General features: G+C 37.8%; 1 protein-coding gene across 1 annotated transcript; it reads left to right on the top strand.

Moving 5' to 3' along the window:
• The first annotated feature begins 813 nt into the window (after positions 1–813).
• On the top strand, positions 814–17739 carry LOC120413973 (zinc finger protein 717). The gene is made up of 4 exons (XM_039574980.2): positions 814–1467; positions 11208–12229; positions 16433–16529; positions 16593–17739. The coding sequence occupies exons 1-4, from the start codon at positions 1191–1193 to the stop codon at positions 16817–16819; spliced, it is 1623 nt and encodes a 540-aa protein (XP_039430914.1). The 5' UTR covers positions 814–1190; the 3' UTR covers positions 16820–17739.
• The last annotated feature ends 428 nt before the right edge of the window (positions 17740–18167 follow it).

Below are 18167 nucleotides of genomic sequence, written 5' to 3'. Positions count from 1 at the left end.
AAATAATGCCATACAAATATTTATAGAATTGTTATGTTACTTTTTTTTGTACATTAGAAATAATACAAAATTAATGACATTTTTGGCAGGTGTCCTGCCAGAATGATAATTATTAAAAATATGCTTGCCCAAGTTCTTCAACTCAGAGTAAACTTTTTCAATAAGGCTATTGCAAATTGTTTTCCACAATAATGAATAAATTATTTTGAAATTATATATATCTATATTTGTTATTTGTTAAATTTCTCTGTTAAATCTAAATTGTTATTTGTTAAATAGGAACTTTCCCTTCATTTTCTAACTTTCGATCTTTATAAGAAATGAAGTGTTAGGAACAAAATACACTTAAAGAATAAAAGTTATAGCTTTTTAAGGGAAAAGTCAAATTTTCAAACTGAAATCACTGAAATCGCAAATTTATGTTAGGTTTTTAGGCATTTAGTTTTTTTTCGCAACGAGAAATTTAGCTTAACAAATCGATGCCTCTGTGCTCTCTTGTACTAAGCTTGCTGGTTTTTCTATTTAGTTAGCATAAGAGAGCACAGAAGCATCGAATCAAAACGTTAAAATAAATCCCAGATGTTAAGGGTGTTTTACATGAAAAAATCTGTTTTGCTTTAGAAACAAAACCATATTTAGTTGTGTTTTTTTTTCGATAAGCGTGATTTCGTGAATTTTCACCCACCATCGCGAGGAAAATCGTCCTTTTCACACCCACACCAACAAACCGAGCGATTTTCCACCACCACCGATCTCAGTGGTGGTGGTGATACGAAAACTCCTGTGCTGCTAGAAGGGAAGCTAGGGCAGGCAGCAGCAGCAGTTTAGTTTGGTGCAGTTTTTCGTGAAAAGCTCTACTTACATTCACCCCTCTGCTGTCTGCACACACTGTCTGTCTGTCTATTCCTGTTCGTCTAACAAACTGCTCTGGGTTCCCTCCTGTCTGGGCCTGTCTGTGAAGATTACCGAGGACAAAACCATGGAAATTTGTTTGAAATAGTGAAGTGCGTCCTGTTTTTCGTGAATTTCGTGTCGTGAGTGTGATTTTAGGTTTTTGACCAACCTCGAGAGAAAAAAAAGGAAAAACCTCAAGGCAAGGACTGCATGTGCTCTCTCTACCCCCTCGAAAGAAAAAAAGGACTATGAACTTGACCGATTGATCGCGCCCTCAAGGATACCAGGCTAGAGTCATGAATTTTTCCGCCTTCGGAGGTCCCTTCTCGGGGATCCACCAGTTTGCGGCCAAATTTGGCAGCAACGACGGGGCCTTCACGAGCACCAGCAATGCTGCGACGGCGGCGGCGGCCAACGCGACGGGAAATGGCGCCGGACCAGGTGGCGTCGGAGGGGGTGGTGGCGGCCAGGGTGGGACCGCGGGCGCCACAAACCTGGTCCAGCAGCAGCAGCAGGACCTGAACCGGTACCACGGATCCAACGGGAATCACTTCAATCAGAATTCTACCTCAAGTAAGTCAGGTGGTGCCGCCTTTTGGGCGCTGAAATTTGCCGAGAAAAAAGGTCGAAATTTCCTACAAAAAAAAGAAGGGTGTGTAGGCGTGTGACGGTGTGTGTTGCATACATTCAGGCGAATTGACAATGAAAACGACCAACCACCCCCCTGGAACGTTCTTTGTGTTGGTGGAAACAAGGAGGAGGGTGGAAAATGCGTTAGTGTTGGTGTGTTTACACTCAGGCAGTTCCTTTTGTTGAGAGGGGTGTGGGTGGAGATGATAATGAAAATTTCGGTGGAAAGTCGCAGCGCAGCGCAGGATGGGAAAATGGTGTCTTGCTGGCTGTTTTTTTTGTGGTTGTGTGGTGAGGGGTGATTCACCGATGTTAAGGGTAGGGTATTTACATTTTTTACTTGCTTCGCGTGACGATGATGCGCGCACTAATGCAGCAGCACTTTGCAATGTAAGGTGAGGTGTTGATTTGGAGAATTTTGGCATGTGTTTAATGCTGTTACCACATTTTTTTTCTTGTTTGAAATACATAATTTTAAAGCAAAATTGAATTGAATTGTCAGTTTCTGATGAATTTTCATTAGGTTCACATTTTTACACATTTTATGAGTAATATAACTCAAAAAAGAGGTACCGTAAACTGGGGTGACATTGATAGCCCGGGGTGACTTTGATAGGATTTTCAAATGGCCGTCAAATGAATATCTAAACATTTTTGAGAATTTTGAGTATGTAAGCATTAAGCGATAGCTTATTATCGAAAATATATGCAAAAATGTGACTGTTACATTGGATGTATCAAAATAAGTGGCCAAATCAAATTTCTATCAATGTCACCCCAGGCGATCATAGTCACCCCAGTTTACGGTAATATTCAACCAACCAAATTTTCAACCTTTCAAAATGGATTTTTTTGCTGTGTGTTCAAACATTTTCAATTAAATGGAAAAATGTTTTTCTCATTAATTCCCAGAAAATGTGTAATTTTTGTACCAGGAACTGGTGATTTTTCATAAGGTTCACGTTTTACACTTTTTGCCTTCCTCACCTTACTGAGGAAAGGCTATAAAATCACTCGAAAAACGAAATTCTTAATTCAACTTCCTAGACCCACCTTCATGTACACTCAAAAAAATGAGTTCGCGTAAACGTGAACAGCGTTCATGCCAACGGGAACCAGGAAGAAAACTGTTCACTTTCATGGTGCAATGCACTATAAAAGTTGAACAGATTTCTTCCTGGTTCCCGTTGGCATGAACGCTGTTCACGTTTACGCGAACTCATTTTTTTGAGTGTATACATATCGACTCAGAATCAAATTCTGAGCAAATGTCTATGTGTGTGGTGGGACGTTGATCAAAAAAATTTGCACTGGATTATCTCGGCACTGGCTGAACCGATTTGGACCGTTTTGGTCTCATTCGATCCGTCGTGGAGTCTCATAAGTCGCAATTGAAAATTATAAAGTTTAGGTAAGTACTTCAACAGTAACGCTAAAATACGATTTTAACAAAAGTCCGGAAGATTGTAAAAAGGGTGGTTTTTGTAAGAAACCCTGTCATGTTATTCATTTTTAGAAAGGTATTCGAAAGACCTTTCCAACGAGTTCAAGTGATTGCAGATCTGGCAACCCTATCAAAAGTTATAAGCACTTAAGGGTTATTTATGAACTTTTTAGAGGCCGGATCTCAGATATTTTGACAGAAACGTTGTTCGGATCTATCATGCGACCTGTCGTTGGATAGGTAATCAAAAGACCTGTTCAACGAGTACAATCAACGAATACAGATTGAAGATCTGACAACCCTATCAAAAGTTATAAGCACATAAGAGCCCTGAATTATGAAGATCTGACTACCCAATCTGATGGTATGAATGATGAATCAAGTTGATAGAACACTGAAAGGTCCGCCCTTTTGTATCTATTTTGGATAGCATTATGCTCTAAATGTGAGGAAGGCACCAACCACCTAAAGGTTGATTAAGTAACGTTTTATTGTTGTGTTGAGTGAGGAAATTTAACCTTAAAAATAATTGTAACGAACAAAGAAGTTTTAATGTTTTTTAATAGTTATAATGTTTTTCAAGGTATTCCATTCCAATCAGAAATTACAATGCAATTTTTTGCAATTCCGTCGTGAAACTACTTACTTTTCCTGTCATTCTTGAACGACGAAATAGCCTACTTTTCTGTACTAAAAATAAAAGAATCGAATAGCAACACTTTTCAAAATAAATGCTGAAAAGTAACACTTTTTAACATTTTTTTGATTTAAACGATTTATTGACACAATACAAGAAAATTTGACTTAAAATTTCACTCAATGGGTGTTTTTCGGAATTGCAAAAAATGTTGTATGGAACTCGTTGCAAAACTTGATTTTTTCAGCACTCTTCGTATTTATCCAACTTAGTGAACCTCGTTGGAAAAATGTACGACTCGTGCTGAAAAAATCCTCTTTTTGCAACTTGTTGCATAAACTACTATTATAAAATTTAAAATTAAAATGAACTTTTTTTAATTTTCTTCGCAAAACAAATATTTTTATTTTCTTTAAAAATCTTCTTGATCAGGTATTTTTTTTTTCAATTTTCATTTAATCCTGTCAATGCTTCTAAAAAATCAGATCAGCCGACAGGGCCAAAAGTGCCAACTCTGATCTATACTTTTTTGAGAACTAAAAATTACACAACTTAATCGAATTACGCCCATAATCGAAAATTCGGCTATTATGCCAAATCAAGTATTCCGAGAAAAACGCGTTTTAGTGTTTGTCACCAAATCTCCGTCAAGGCAATTTCCCATAAAGGTGGCATATGAGCCGTTAAGTTTTTCGCATCGGCAGCCAAATCTAAACACATCCTCTACCACCTGGTGCTAATATTTCGTTTTTGCCAAAAGTGGATATTAGCCGTTTTTTCAATGTTGGGCAGGGTACTTCATCACTAGAGGGTGACGAGCGGGAATTCCCGGGAAATCGATCATTTTTGGACCTCTCGATTCCCGGGAAATTTTGTCGAGACTCCCGGGAAATTTTATTCTTATAAATATATAAGCCAAATTATATAAACTAATCAGAAAACCATTTGAAAAAAATCGAAATTGTCCAGAACATTGAGTGTTCAATGATCGATATTTAAGTTCGAATAAACCAATGCTTTTATAATCTTCTTATTTAGAAAGTGTAAATTTTAACTTGTCAAAAATTCCAATAACTATAATTGAGTGTAAACAAAAGTTACTTTAAAGCATACTTTGCAGGCACACCCCAGAAATGAAAAACTCAAGTTTTTTTTAAATATTATTTCTATTTATTATTTCTAAGAAGGAAAAGCCCTTTCAAAATAAGTTCAATTTCCATATCATCTCTCGAGCATAGCAAACCTTATAATTTTGTTTCTTTTAATCTAAGTAAGTTAATTTCGCTGTATCAAGGAAAATTCCTTTTTGACGTCAATAGTAGTATTGGGTTTAGTATCAACCGCAATATTAAATAACATTTTGGAAAAATAACTCTGCAACTCTTTGTAATGTGTAGGTCCGCCAATTGTTAAAATTCTGGTTTTCCGGATAACTGTTAATATTTCTTCATTTAATATTTACAGGTGACCCAAGAAGGAAAAACAATTTTAAATTGTTGTTTTGAGTCGTTATTTATAAAATTGCAAAAATAAAGAAACTGGGAACGTATATATTAGCTAATTTTAAATTTTTAAAAATCTAATAACAAGTTTATGCTAAAAGCTTCAGAATTCAGAAAAAATATATCAAAATGTAGAACTGTGAACTATAAAACGAGGCTACTTAAATTAACGTTTCATTGAATAAGCCGGGTCCGGTGGTTTAGTGGTTAGCGTGGTAGCCTCTAAATCCCAGTATGGCCTGGGTTCAATCCCAGACGGACCCGGTGGCATTTTTCGAGACGAGAGTTGCCTGACCACGCCTTCTATCGGATGGGGAAGTAAAACGTCGGTCCATTTGCGTAAAAGAGGTTTTGGGTGACTCACCACACACAACCTTCGGACGCCTAGAAATGAGCAGAAACTTGCAACAGAGCCCACAAAAGACCCGGGGGTCGTTAAAGTGGATTGCTTTGCTTTGCTTTTGAATAAGTTTGAATTAATTGTAACTAGAGGGTGACGAGCGGGAATTCCCGGGAAAAAATTCCCGGGAAATCGACCATTTTTGGACCTCTTGATTCCCGGGAAATTCTTAACTTATAAATATTGAAGCAAAATTATTTAAACTAATCAAGAATTATTTGAAAAATTTAAAATTGTTTGGAACATTGGATGTTTAATGTTCGAGGTTCAAATTCAAGTAAACCAATGCTTCTCTAATCTTCCTATTCGTATTTTTTTATTTTTTAAATTTTAACTTGTCAAAAATTCCAATAACTATAGGGGAGATGGGGGTAAGACGGCCACCCTAAGGTAAAAACCCATTTAAAATCAAAATAAACCATTATTTTTAACTCCAACTTAGTACAGATCCTAGTTGAAAGTCTCCTTTATAGAAATTACCTAACTTGGTATCTTTAAAATAAACTTTTCTATACTTTTTATTGATTTCAAAAAAGTGTGTTTTTTCGATCCTTCCTCCTCTTGCGGGGGTAAGACGGCCACCGTATTTTGCAACTTAGATAATTAAGATAAAAATACATAAAAATCTAATATTTTTATCTAATACTGTTAAGGACATTATCACCATGACTGCGAAATGAAAAGCTTTTAGTAATATACTCCAAAATGTTTTTAAAACAGTTTATAATCAAAGAACTTTTTCCAAATGATAAATATTACGACACATTGGTGATTACGGCAGTTTTTTCTTAATTATCAAAATTTTGTTAACAAACCACTTTTTAGCTTTGCAAAAAGTGGCTTAAAATAACCTATTTTACCTAAGGTACAATATCATTAGATATTTTGGTAACTTTTATCATGTTAAGTAGTAAAACAAGCGCATGGCCGTCTTACCCCGCCTGGCCGTCTTACCCCCACCTCCCCTAATCGAGAGAAGCCAACAAAATGTGGACCCCAAAATTTACCTTAAAACATACTCTGCAGTTACTTCCCAGAAATGAAATTTAATGTTTTCTTTTTTATAAATCCAGAGTGTTTATAGGGCGTTATGAAAAAAACTCTAGAAATATTATTTTTATTTATTATTTCTAAGAGGTAAAAGCTTTTTCAAGATAAGTTCAAATTCTATATCTTCTCTCGAGCATAGCAATCCTTATTTTTTTTAATTCTTAGTACCTATGTTAATTTTCAAGGTAATTTTTTTTTATGTCAAAGCGATGTAATTTTATGTTTCACGTCAACCTCAATATTAAACTTACAGATGACCTTAAAAAGGATGAAAAAAATTTAAATTGTTGTTTTGAGTCGTTTTTTATCATATTGCAAAAATCTCGATACTGGGAAATTATAATAATAAGAAGTTCATGGAACAAGTTTGTGCAACATTTGAAAAGTCACTCATTGCGAATTATGATTCGCAAAAACATTTTAAAACAATTATTGTAAACTATATAGTTCCGAAAAATTATGAGTATACTTAATTTAACGAATAAATAACGAATTTAATACTTTTCTTTTTAAATTTTGCCACTTTTGGCATAGTAAAAAAAAACTCCCGGGTCCCGGGAATTCCCGGGAAATGGCCAAATTCAACTCTCGATTCCCGGAAAATCTCGAGAATCGTCACCCTCTAATTGTAACTGAATTAGTTTATAACATAACATGTTACTTAACAAATTTATGAGGGGGTAGGCGTGGCTGAATGGTTACGCTGTTCGCTTTGTAAGCGGAAGGTTCTGGGTTCGATTCCCATCTGCCCCTATCGAGAAATTATGGAAAGAAGGAATAATTCTGAACACTTGAATATGAACGAAAAATTCATTAGCTCGCGGCGGGGTTCGATCCCCCGTCCTTTGGGTCAGCAGACAAAAATGCTAACCACCAGACCATCGAGGCTTAGTTGTCTAGAAGGATTAAGAATGCTATAAGAATCCAAGAAACTTGATTGGAATCTGTGTGAACCTAAGAACAGGAAAATGCAATATTGAATGCAAGTTGAATTCAAGGACACTGGTTGCATAATTGTTAGGCGAATATTGAACATTCAACACGACCAGAATTCACCACATAAAGCTTGGTGAACCGAATTGGAAAGCTTCCAAAAATGAATCCAAGAACATACGAAGAATTAAGGACTATAAATAGATTTGACCGGCCGCATCACTTACCACGGTGAATCCTGGCTTCACACCCATCTTACTAACACCCTCAAACCTCACGTGATACTTTGTCGAAGACGCAGCTGATTTAGCGGTCTTCATCACTCAAGTATCGGACTAAAATTCCTATCCACTTCCCCCGTGTCTTACCACTGGTCGTGGCCGGCGCTGTGATTGGCTAGCATGATAGGGACATTTGAAAGTTGCGAAGTGGTGATGATTGGTTCCTACTCTTCATCTGTGGTCCACGGAGCAATTCTTGGAGGTCCTGGTCAATAACAGAGTAGCAACTACGGGTAGACACCAATGCTATGCTATGCTAACATGTTACTTAACAAATTTATTACATTTCTGTTAAATTATTGGCACTATTGCATAGTTTAAAAAAACTCCCGGGTCCCGGGAAATACCAAAATACAACTCTCGATTCCCGGGAAATTGAAAATCTCGAGAATCGTCACCCTCTATTCATCACATTTTAAAGTTATCGCAATTTTAGCGAAAAAGCAGTTTTTTACCTAATTTCTTAAAATTGTGTTTATTAGTGTTTTAGTTTTGGCTGGCGATGTGAAAAACCAAAAAAAAAAAATAAAAGAGCTTTAGTTTAAATGATGTGCAGTAAAAAAGGAATCAATTTTACATATTAAAAACTTTGGCGTTGAATTTAAATGTGGAGTTGGAGGAATTGAAAAAAGTTGTGATTTGAGATTAGTAGGGCAATAAAAATCCTTAAAGCTTGAAGAATTAGCCTGGAATGAGTGGAAGTTAGGGGGCCTCGTGGCGCGGTTGTTAGCGGTTTCGGCTGCCGATCCCTAAGTTGCTATGGGGCGCGGGTTCCATTCCCGCCTTATCCTCCTGGCCTGGGAAGTTAAACGTCGGTCCATTTGCGTAAAAGAGGTTTTGGGTGACTCACCACACATAACCTTCGGACGCCTAGAAATGAGCAGAAACTTGCAACAGAGACCACAAAAGACCCGGGGGTCGTTAAAGTGGATTGCTTTGCTTTTGAGTGGAAGTTAAGTTTTAAATCCAGTTTTTTGTATGTGTTCTGTAAGTTTTGTGGTTTCTTTTGAAATTAGATGATGACTCTTGCACGTGGACTGACCAAACGACCTAACCGGGACATTTACTTCCCCATCCGACGGAAGGCGTGATCATTAGCCTGTCCCATTTTGAGGTCATGTCGAGGAATTTCAGGTGCTCACTTCTTAATTGATAGATTATGATGTTAGGAACAATGTTTTCTTAGACAAGAAAAAATAATAAAATACTTTCTCGCACCCCCTAGTCGATTTACTGAAAAAAGTCACTTTTTTGAACAAATTTTCTAAAATCGCTTGGAATCAATACGAAAACTGTTTCGATCAGGTGTGTATTATCTTCAAATGATAGGTTTTTGTCCATAGATTAAGATGCACTATCAATATTGGACCAAAATTTAAGTTTTTGGACTCTCCCAGGCGGATTTGTGTCGAAAAAATCGCGTTTTTTCGAAACTTTTTTCAGAAATGTTCATTTAATTTAGGGTAGCCTATTTTTCCCAGTGAAACCAATACATGCAGCTTGTAGGAAATTTCATGGCGAACATTTTTCCCTCTGAGAAAATGCAATTTCGACACTCCAGAGCCGAGATATTTGAGTTTTAGTGAGGAAAAAAGTGCCAATTTTCAAAATTTCTCAGAATTCAGAAGCAAGGCCTACTAATTACACGATGTAGCAAGCATATGTCTCAAAGGTCAGGGTATGCTTTTTTATAGTAATTTTGGCCGCTGAATCCGAATCTGAAATCAAATTTCGTGTAAACAGTGATGTTTTGGAGCTACACCCTTATATAATGTTATTTGCGTGTTTAAGAGGCAGTTTTTGTAAATATTGATCGGTTTGTTCTAGAGGTCGTATCGAGGTGCTCCAATTTGGATGAAACTTTCAGCGTTTGTTTGTCTATACATGAGATGAACTCATGCCAAATATGAGCCCTCTAAGACAAAGGGAAGTGGGGTAAAACGGGTATTGAAGTTTGAATTTTCTGAGGATTTCAAATATGACAAAAGTGAGACTAAAAAGTGCCGCTATGGATGCCTACAGGACAATAACTAACGTTGTAAAATGTTTGTTATAGAAAAATCGAAAAACTATTAGAAAAACTGTGATTGGCCAAAAAGTTATTACCGTAGGCTTATAGTCTATGAAATTCCCTAACTTTTGAACTAAAAGAGTATGGGTGTTAGAGGCTGTTGCAAAAAGATATTGAGGTTTAAAAAAAACCATTTTAACAGTAATTTGCAAAAGCTATGAGAAAAAGTTAAACCAATCCTGGATGTCTATGGCCCATTTTGAAGTGCTTCAAAAGACCTTTCGAATGCATCTAAGAGAGTGGGAATTGATGAAGTATTACTAAAATGCGAGCAATTTAATTTTAAGATTTTTTATGTTTTTACCCCACTTCCCTTTGTCGTAGAGGGCTCATATTTGGCATGAGTTCATCTCATGTATAGACAAACAAACGCTGAAAGTTTCATCCAAATTGGAGCACCTCGATACGACCTCTAGAACAAACCGATCAATATTTACAAAAACTGCCTCTTAAACACGCAAATAACATTATATAAGGGTGTAGCTCCAAAACATCACTGTTTACACGAAATTTGATTTCAGATTCGGATTCAGCGGCCAAAATTACTATAAAAAAGCATACCCTGACCTTTGAGACATATGCTTGCTACATCGTGTAATTAGTAGGCCTTGCTTCTGAATTCTGAGAAATTTTGAAAATTGGCACTTTTTTCCTCACTAAAACTCAAATATCTCGGCTCTGGAGTGTCGAAATTGCATTTTCTCAGAGGGAAAAATGTTCGCCATGAAATTTCCTACAAGCTGCATGTATTGGTTTCACTGGGAAAAATAGGCTACCCTAAATTAAATGAACATTTCTGAAAAAAGTTTCGAAAAAACGCGATTTTTTCGACACAAATCCGCCTGGGAGAGTCCAAAAACTTAAATTTTGGTCCAATATTGATAGTGCATCTTAATCTATGGACAAAAACCTATCATTTGAAGATAATACACACCTGATCGAAACAGTTTTCGTATTGATTCCAAGCGATTTTAGAAAATTTGTTCAAAAAAGTGACTTTTTTCAGTAAATCGACTAGGGGGTGCGAGAAAGTATTTTATTATTTTTTCTTGTCTAAGAAAACATTGTTCCTAACATCATAATCTATCAATTAAGAAGTGAGCACCTGAAATTCCTCGACATGACCTCAAAATGGGACAGGCTAGTGATCATACAAGCCGGGTAGTCCCGTTTTGCCCTATAGTTGATGGTATTCTATTCTTTTTGCTCCTCAGGATTTTTTTTCTGAGACAAGATTAATATTTTGAATCTTAATGATATTTATTCAGAACTACATCATCTGTGGAATTAGATTAAAATTATAGTAATAATTTGCCTTTGAATTTAAAATTGACTAATTTTTCAAATTTTCTGTTCATTTTTCAGTGATCAACACACCGATGTCCTACGGCCAAAACATTTCGCTTCCGTACAGCCAACCGCAAACTGCCGACCACGGCACGGGCGGTTTCGTGCAGAACATGCAAACCGAGCAGAACAAGCTTAAGAATGCGACGATCAAGGTCGACCGGGACGAGATGATCAACCAGCAGATTCTGCAGAACGTGAACCAGTCGTGGCAAACGTTGGCCAATCCGTCGAACACGGTGGACTATTCGTCCCATCTGCTGTCCGCGACACTGCCAATTTCGATCCAGCACTTCCTCAAGTACTCGGAATCGATCAAGAAGGAATCGAACGGGGTTGGGACTGGGTTGACCTCGCCGGGACCGCTGAGTGGACTGATTGGGGTTGAGACGAACGCGTTTAACGTACAGAAGGACTTGCTGAATCTGAAGAATGGAAACAATTTGAACTTGGCGTTGGGGAACGTAGCTGTTAGTGCTGCGGCCGCCAGCCTGGGATTGAACCACCAGCATCTGACTCATCACAATAACCACCAGGACAATGGTCACGGGTACGGAAACGTGAACCAGCTGTCCCAGATCGCAACCAACGGCCAAACACAAAATGCCAACCAGCAGCAGAGCATGATTAACGGCGGAACGGGTCCGGCTGTTACGGCCAACGGTGGCCAAAACGGCACCACCAACGGAACGGACTCGACCGCGACGACGACCACCGCAACAACCACCGGAACGGGGCTGACCAAGTCCGGCAAGCCACGCAAGAAGAAGGAAAAGAAACGCAAACCACCGAAGGAGAAGAAACCCCGACCGAAGCCGGGCCAAATCCGGGAGACGAAGGCCCTCGACGGGTCACCGCTGTTTTGCTGTCCCGAGTGTCAGATGGCCTATCCGGAGCGTGGCCTGATCGAGCAGCACGTCATTTCGCATGCCGTCGAGCGTCGCTTCGTGTGTGACATTTGCCACGCGGCGCTCAAGCGGAAGGACCACCTGACGCGCCACAAGCTGTCGCACATCCCGGACCGGCCGCACATTTGCAGTGTAAGTGAATTGGTCCAATTTCAGTCCAAATTTGTGCGATTCATTAGCTAAAAAAAAGTGACGAATGACCTCTCTAGGTTAAAGTCACGTTAATAAAATAAACAACAACATTAGCTAAAAACGGATGTCCGGAATTCGAATCAGCTTTTATCAGTGTCCGGGATTCGAAGCACAACAAGTCATTTTAATTTTCAAATTCTGATGAAAAATCGTTTGAAAAGGCATATTTTGCATGCATTCTCTTAAAACTGACTGATAATACTACATCATGATGATATTTCTTCATTTCCAACTTATTACATGAGCAATTCTCTACCAAAACCGGAAATGGATTTTATTTGTATTTTTTGATTTGGCTCATACTTTGTGGGGGCCTTCCCTATGACCAAAGAAGCTATTTTGTGTCATTGGTTCACTAATACAAGTCTCCATACAATTTTGGCAGCTGTCCATACAAAATAGGTACTTAAATATTCGAATATCTTTTTTATTTTTTTGTTAATAAAAAGAAACTTATGATTTATAAATATTTTGATCCCCACTTTAGGATACAAATAATTTGTTCAAAATATTTTATAATTAAAACAATTTCACACGTTTCAATGTGAGTGAAACTAGTAAATATCGTCAAAACTTTCATGGAACATTTTTAGAAATATATATAAAAAAAAACGTTCCGGTTTGACTTGGGTAGAATTCTGTAATAGTTGCAAAAATAAAAGTTTTCTTTATTAATTTGCAAGTCATATTGACCCTTTTATGAACTGACCCTCAAACTTAATGTCACCACCATTTTCGAAATATAAAAACAAAACTCTATTTTTTTTTTTAAAACACAAGTACATTCAGCTAAGATTTTTTTTTTCAAATACCAGAAACAACAAAATCAACAATACCGATAGAAACTCGTTATTTGGTGGTTTCTAATATTTTGAAAAGACATTTTTTTAAAATAACAGAAATGTAATCTTTTACATTAAAATAACGTAATTTATTTTTTTAAACAACCTTTTTTTGTAAATTTGGCCCGCAAGCTCATTTGAGCTTCAAATTTGGCCCGGCCTTCAAAAACTTTGAGCACCCCTGTTATAGATATTCGAATATTTACGTACCATTTTGCCTTCCTCACTGAGGTAAGGCTATAATCCTGCTCGAAAAATGAACTTTTGAAAAACAGCTCGTAGACCTATTCATGTATACCTATCGACTCAGAATCGAAAACTGAACAAATGTCTGTGTGTGTGTGTGTGTGTATGTGTGTGCGTATTCACTTTGGTGCTCAAAATTCTTGCCAAGTTTTCTCGGCACTGGCTGATCCGATTTGAGTCAAACAAGTTGCATTCGATTTGTTTTGGTGCTCCATACTGCACTATTGAATTGTTTGAAGATCCGATAAGTAGTGCAAAAGTTACGTATAAAAAAGTGTCAGAGTTGCGAATCAGGTGCTGGAATTTCGATGCCGGATCTCACTAATCTATATGAAAACTATGTCCGGATCTATCATCCGACCCATCGTTGGTTAGGTAATCGAAAGACCTTTCCAATGAGTCCAAAACATTGAAGTTCTGGCAACCCTGTCTCAAGTTATAACCACTTAAGTGATATTTATGTACTTTTTTGAAGCCGGATCTCACTTAAATGTATGTAAACTATGTCCAGATCCATCATCCGACCCATCGTTGGTTAGGTAATTGAAAGGCCTTTCCAATGAGTCCAAAACATTGAAGATCTGGCAACCCTGTCTCGAGTTATGACCACTTAAGTGATATTTATGTACTTTTTTGAAGCCAGATCTCACTTAAATGTATGTAAACTAAGTCCGGATCCATCATCCGACCCATCGTTAGTTAGGTAATCAAAAGACCTTTCCAATGAGTCCAAAACATTGAAGATCTGGCAACCCTGTCTCGAGATATGACCACTTAAGTGATATTTATGTACTTTTTTGAAGCCGGATCTCACTAAAATGATTGTAAACTATGTCCGGAACCATCATCCGACCCATCGTTGGTTAGGTTTGAAGATCTGGCAACGCTTAGTTTCATGTTATGACCGCTTAAGTGACATTTGTGCATTTTTTTTTATTGAGAAATAGATGAAATTGGTGTCCAAACCCATCATATCACCAAATGTTGGTAGAAAGTGAGGAAGGCGCCAACCACATAGCATAGCATAGCATAGCATTGGTGTCTACCCGTAGTTGCTACTCTGTTATTGACCAGGACCTCCAAGAATTGCTCCGTGGACCACAGATGAAGAGTAGGAACCAATCATCACCACTTCGCAACTTTCAAATGTCCCTATCATGCTAGCCAATCACAGCGCCGGCCACGACCAGTGGTAAGACACGGGGGAAGTGGATAGGAATTTTAGTCCGATACTTGAGTGATGAAGACCGCTAAATCAGCTGCGTCTTCGACAAAGTATCACGTGAGGTTTGAGGGTGTTAGTAAGATGGGTGTGAAGCCAGGATTCACCGTGGTAAGTGATGCGGCCGGTCAAATCTTTTTATAGTCCTTAATTCTTCGTATGTTCTTGGATTCATTTTTGGAAGCTTTCCAATTCGGTTCACCAAGCTTTTTTGTTGTGAATTCTGGTGGTGTTGAAAGTTCAATATTCGCCTAACAATTATGCAACCAGTGTCCTTGAATTCAACTTGCATTCAATATTGCATTTTCCTGTTCTTAGGTTCACACAGATTCCAATCAAGTTTCTTGGATTCTTATAGCATTCTTAATCCTTCTAGACAACTAAGCCTCGATGGTCTGGTGGTTAGCATTTTTGTCTGCTGACCCAAAGGACGGGGGATCGAACCCCGCCGCGAGCTAATGAATTTTTCGTTCATATTCAAGTATTCAGAATTATTCCTTCTTTCCATAATTTCTCGATAGGGGCAGATGGGAATCGAACCCAGAACCTTCCGCTTACAAAGCGAACAGCGTAACCATTCAGCCACGCCTACCCCTAAGGAAGGCGCCAACCACATAGGTGGATTAAGTTAGTTTTTGTATGGACAGCTGCCAAAATTGTATGGAGACTTGTATGGGTGAACCAATGACACAAAATAGCTTCTTTGGTCATAGGGAAGGCCTCCACAAAGTTTGAGTCAAATCAAAAAATAAAAATGGTCGAAATCGGCCGATTTCATAGAGAGTTGCTCACATGATTTTTTTGTCAGCTATAACGAAAATGATATGCTACTAAGTGTCCGGATTTCGAATCATGACGTTACCCGACACTTTCCGATTTCAATGACCTTTGTAGACATGTTATCCTAGGCATATATAAGCCATTTTTGTGTGTATGGAGCATATGACATATGAGAAGGGCGTAAGTTTTTTAAGTATTTTGGTATTTTGTAATACAAAATTTTTCTTACTCTTGGTGACACCTTTATTTACAAGTAATAATTGTTCCAAAATGGATTTGATGTAACACACAGCTGAAACGAACTCCAAAACTCTGTTATGTACTTCAAAAGAACTTATTGTATCTTGATTATTCACCAATAATAACATTTTTTGTTATGGAAGAATACCTCCAACTGTTATTGGGGTGATCGGATTAGTTGTTTAAATAACAACAATTAATAACAAAAATTTGTTTGAAGAATAACTGAAAATGTTTTTAGTCTGTTATTACAATAACAATCCAATAACAAAACAATCATAACGGCGAATATCAAATCTGGTTATAAATAACATAAAATGTTATTGGCCTAGTATTTTCAAATATCAATAAATGTTATTCCCAAGTTATTACCGTCTGCTCGGGATACTGACAAATAGTGACTTAGAAAGAAATAGTTTGAAAATTCAAAATACGCCAAAAATTGTTTTGTAAGAAGTTACACTATTGCTGTCTACTAAAAATCGAAGTTGACTTTATAGCTGTCGGCCACCATTGCTAGTACCAACCACTAGTGTCTTCCTTTTTAACTACAAGGACTTCGCCGCCCTGGGCTCCTAAGTGTACTAGAGTATGGCACGGAGCGACGGCGCCGAATACCCATATTTACACAAAGAATTTTAGAGCGCCCGCCGCGGGATTCGAACCAGTGCGCGGTCCGATTGATCCACACGGGCGGGACAACTACTGTCTACTAGGAACAAACAATATGTTGATTGATATTTTTTTGTAAATAATTTTTTTCGATACAGGTTTTCGATTACAAATAATCTAATGAATATTTTATTTTTCCAGATATGTTTGAAATCCTTCAAACGCAAGGAACAACTAACACTGCACATTGTGATTCACACCGGCGAGAAAAAGCACGTGTGCATCGAGTGCGGCAAAGGTGAGTCACAGTTTACCACCAATTTTAAACTTTTGTTTTACTAAACCATCAATATCTTTTAAGGCTTCTACCGCAAGGACCACCTCCGCAAGCACACCCGTTCGCACATCGCCCGGCGCGTCAAGTCGGAAATGTCAACGCAGGGCGGTGGGAGTGGCAGCGGCAGTGGCACCGGTTCCGGCTCCAGTGCTGCCAACCAGAACCAGAACAACTCGGCGGTCAACAATGCCGCCCTGGCCCCGTCGCTGATGGCCACCAACATGCAGGGCGCTCCGGTGACCGCCTCCTGAGCCTCGTACAAGGACTTTTGGTAAGGTGGATGTTCTTCAGCTCTTCTACTGCTAGAAGATCTCGGGTAGTTTGAGCAATGTTGGTTCCATTCGCACGCGATGGGTTTGGCGGAAGATATTACCTCTCGTTTGGGGACTTGTTTTTCATTTTCTTGTTTTTAAGCACAACAACCGATCAATAGTTCTTGTTAAGGTGAAGCAATTTTTCGGTTCTACCACAATCTAGCCACAATTAAATAGACCATTTTACAACTCTTTCTAAAAGAAGAGTGACAGTTAGCACTAATTTAGGAACCGAAACTTAAACGGAACGCACCGTGATGCCAAACCTGGCCAACATTGCCCTGCCCGAGGGAACATCACTGGAAACCTTACCAGAAAGTCCATACGATGGTTTTTGTGTACTATTATACAAAGCCAAATCCCCCTTTTACTCTCCACCTGAGTTATACTTAATTTATTGAAGTATGCTAATGAAAAAACGAAACGGAAAGTATACGTGCAATCTCTAACAACCTGAAACCTGAACCTATCTCCACCGGCCGGTATCGATGCACAAATTAACCGAAATACGAACAAACTAAAAAGGAATATTACGCACTGCTGTCTGAAGAAAAAAAAAATGAAAACTAACTAAACTTATCGCAGCATTTGCGAGCGCTTTACAATCTATAATACGAGCAGTTTTATGCAAAATTATATTATTTTTTCATATCATGATCATATTTGGGTTAGACAAGCCCCTATTGAAAATTTTGATATTTAAAGTAAGAACTTCCAAAGTTATGCTTAAAAGAAATTTTAGGTGGAGTTTATGTAAGATTTTTTTTCGAGTGGATCATTATGGGTATTGAATATCTGGCAACACTATTATCAGTTTTGAGTACTTATGTGAAATGTTAGGAAAATGAAAACACATGAAAAAGTTTTTTTTTAATTAAGTTATTAAGTTTGATGACTTGGCAACACTGTTGTATAGCTAAAGGAGGTACTAGACTATGACAAACAAACAAATATATTAGTTTTTTTTGTGTTTTTGTCAGTTTGCCAAACTCGCAATTACAGCAAAATGTATGCAGGCTGACATGTTTGCAAACAAATGCAGGCAAACAAACAAAGCAGGCAAACTGCCAAACTGTCAAAAAGTGCGAGTTTGTTTGTTTGACATTTTTTTAGGAAAAATTATGGAAATTTATAAGGCCAGAGTTTCATTCGTTAATTCTGCATTTGAATTAGCGAATCCGAATTCGCTGAATGGAACGACTGACAGCTTGTTCCAAGGGGACCATAGTTGATCTATCGTTAAAAGTTGTTTTGTTATTTTTTTGCATTAAAAAAAGTGATCAGA

Source organism: Culex pipiens, chromosome 3, assembly GCF_016801865.2.
Source record: "Culex pipiens pallens isolate TS chromosome 3, TS_CPP_V2, whole genome shotgun sequence".
In the NCBI taxonomy this organism is placed as follows: domain Eukaryota; kingdom Metazoa; phylum Arthropoda; class Insecta; order Diptera; family Culicidae; genus Culex; species Culex pipiens.
This window is presented reverse-complemented; position numbering and strand designations above follow the sequence as displayed.

What these genes read in the sequence shown, in the direction of transcription:
- LOC120413973 (XM_039574980.2), top strand. Translation starts at nt 1,191, where the DNA reads ATGAATTTTTCCGCCTTCGGAGGTCCCTTCTCGGGGATCCACCAGTTT. An exon ending in CAATCAGAATTCTACCTCAA is followed by an intron (nt 1,468 to 11,207) that starts GTAAGTCAGGTG and finishes TTCATTTTTCAG; the next exon opens with TGATCAACACACCGATGTCC. An exon ending in ACCGGCCGCACATTTGCAGT is followed by an intron (nt 12,230 to 16,432) that starts GTAAGTGAATTG and finishes TTATTTTTCCAG; the next exon opens with ATATGTTTGAAATCCTTCAA.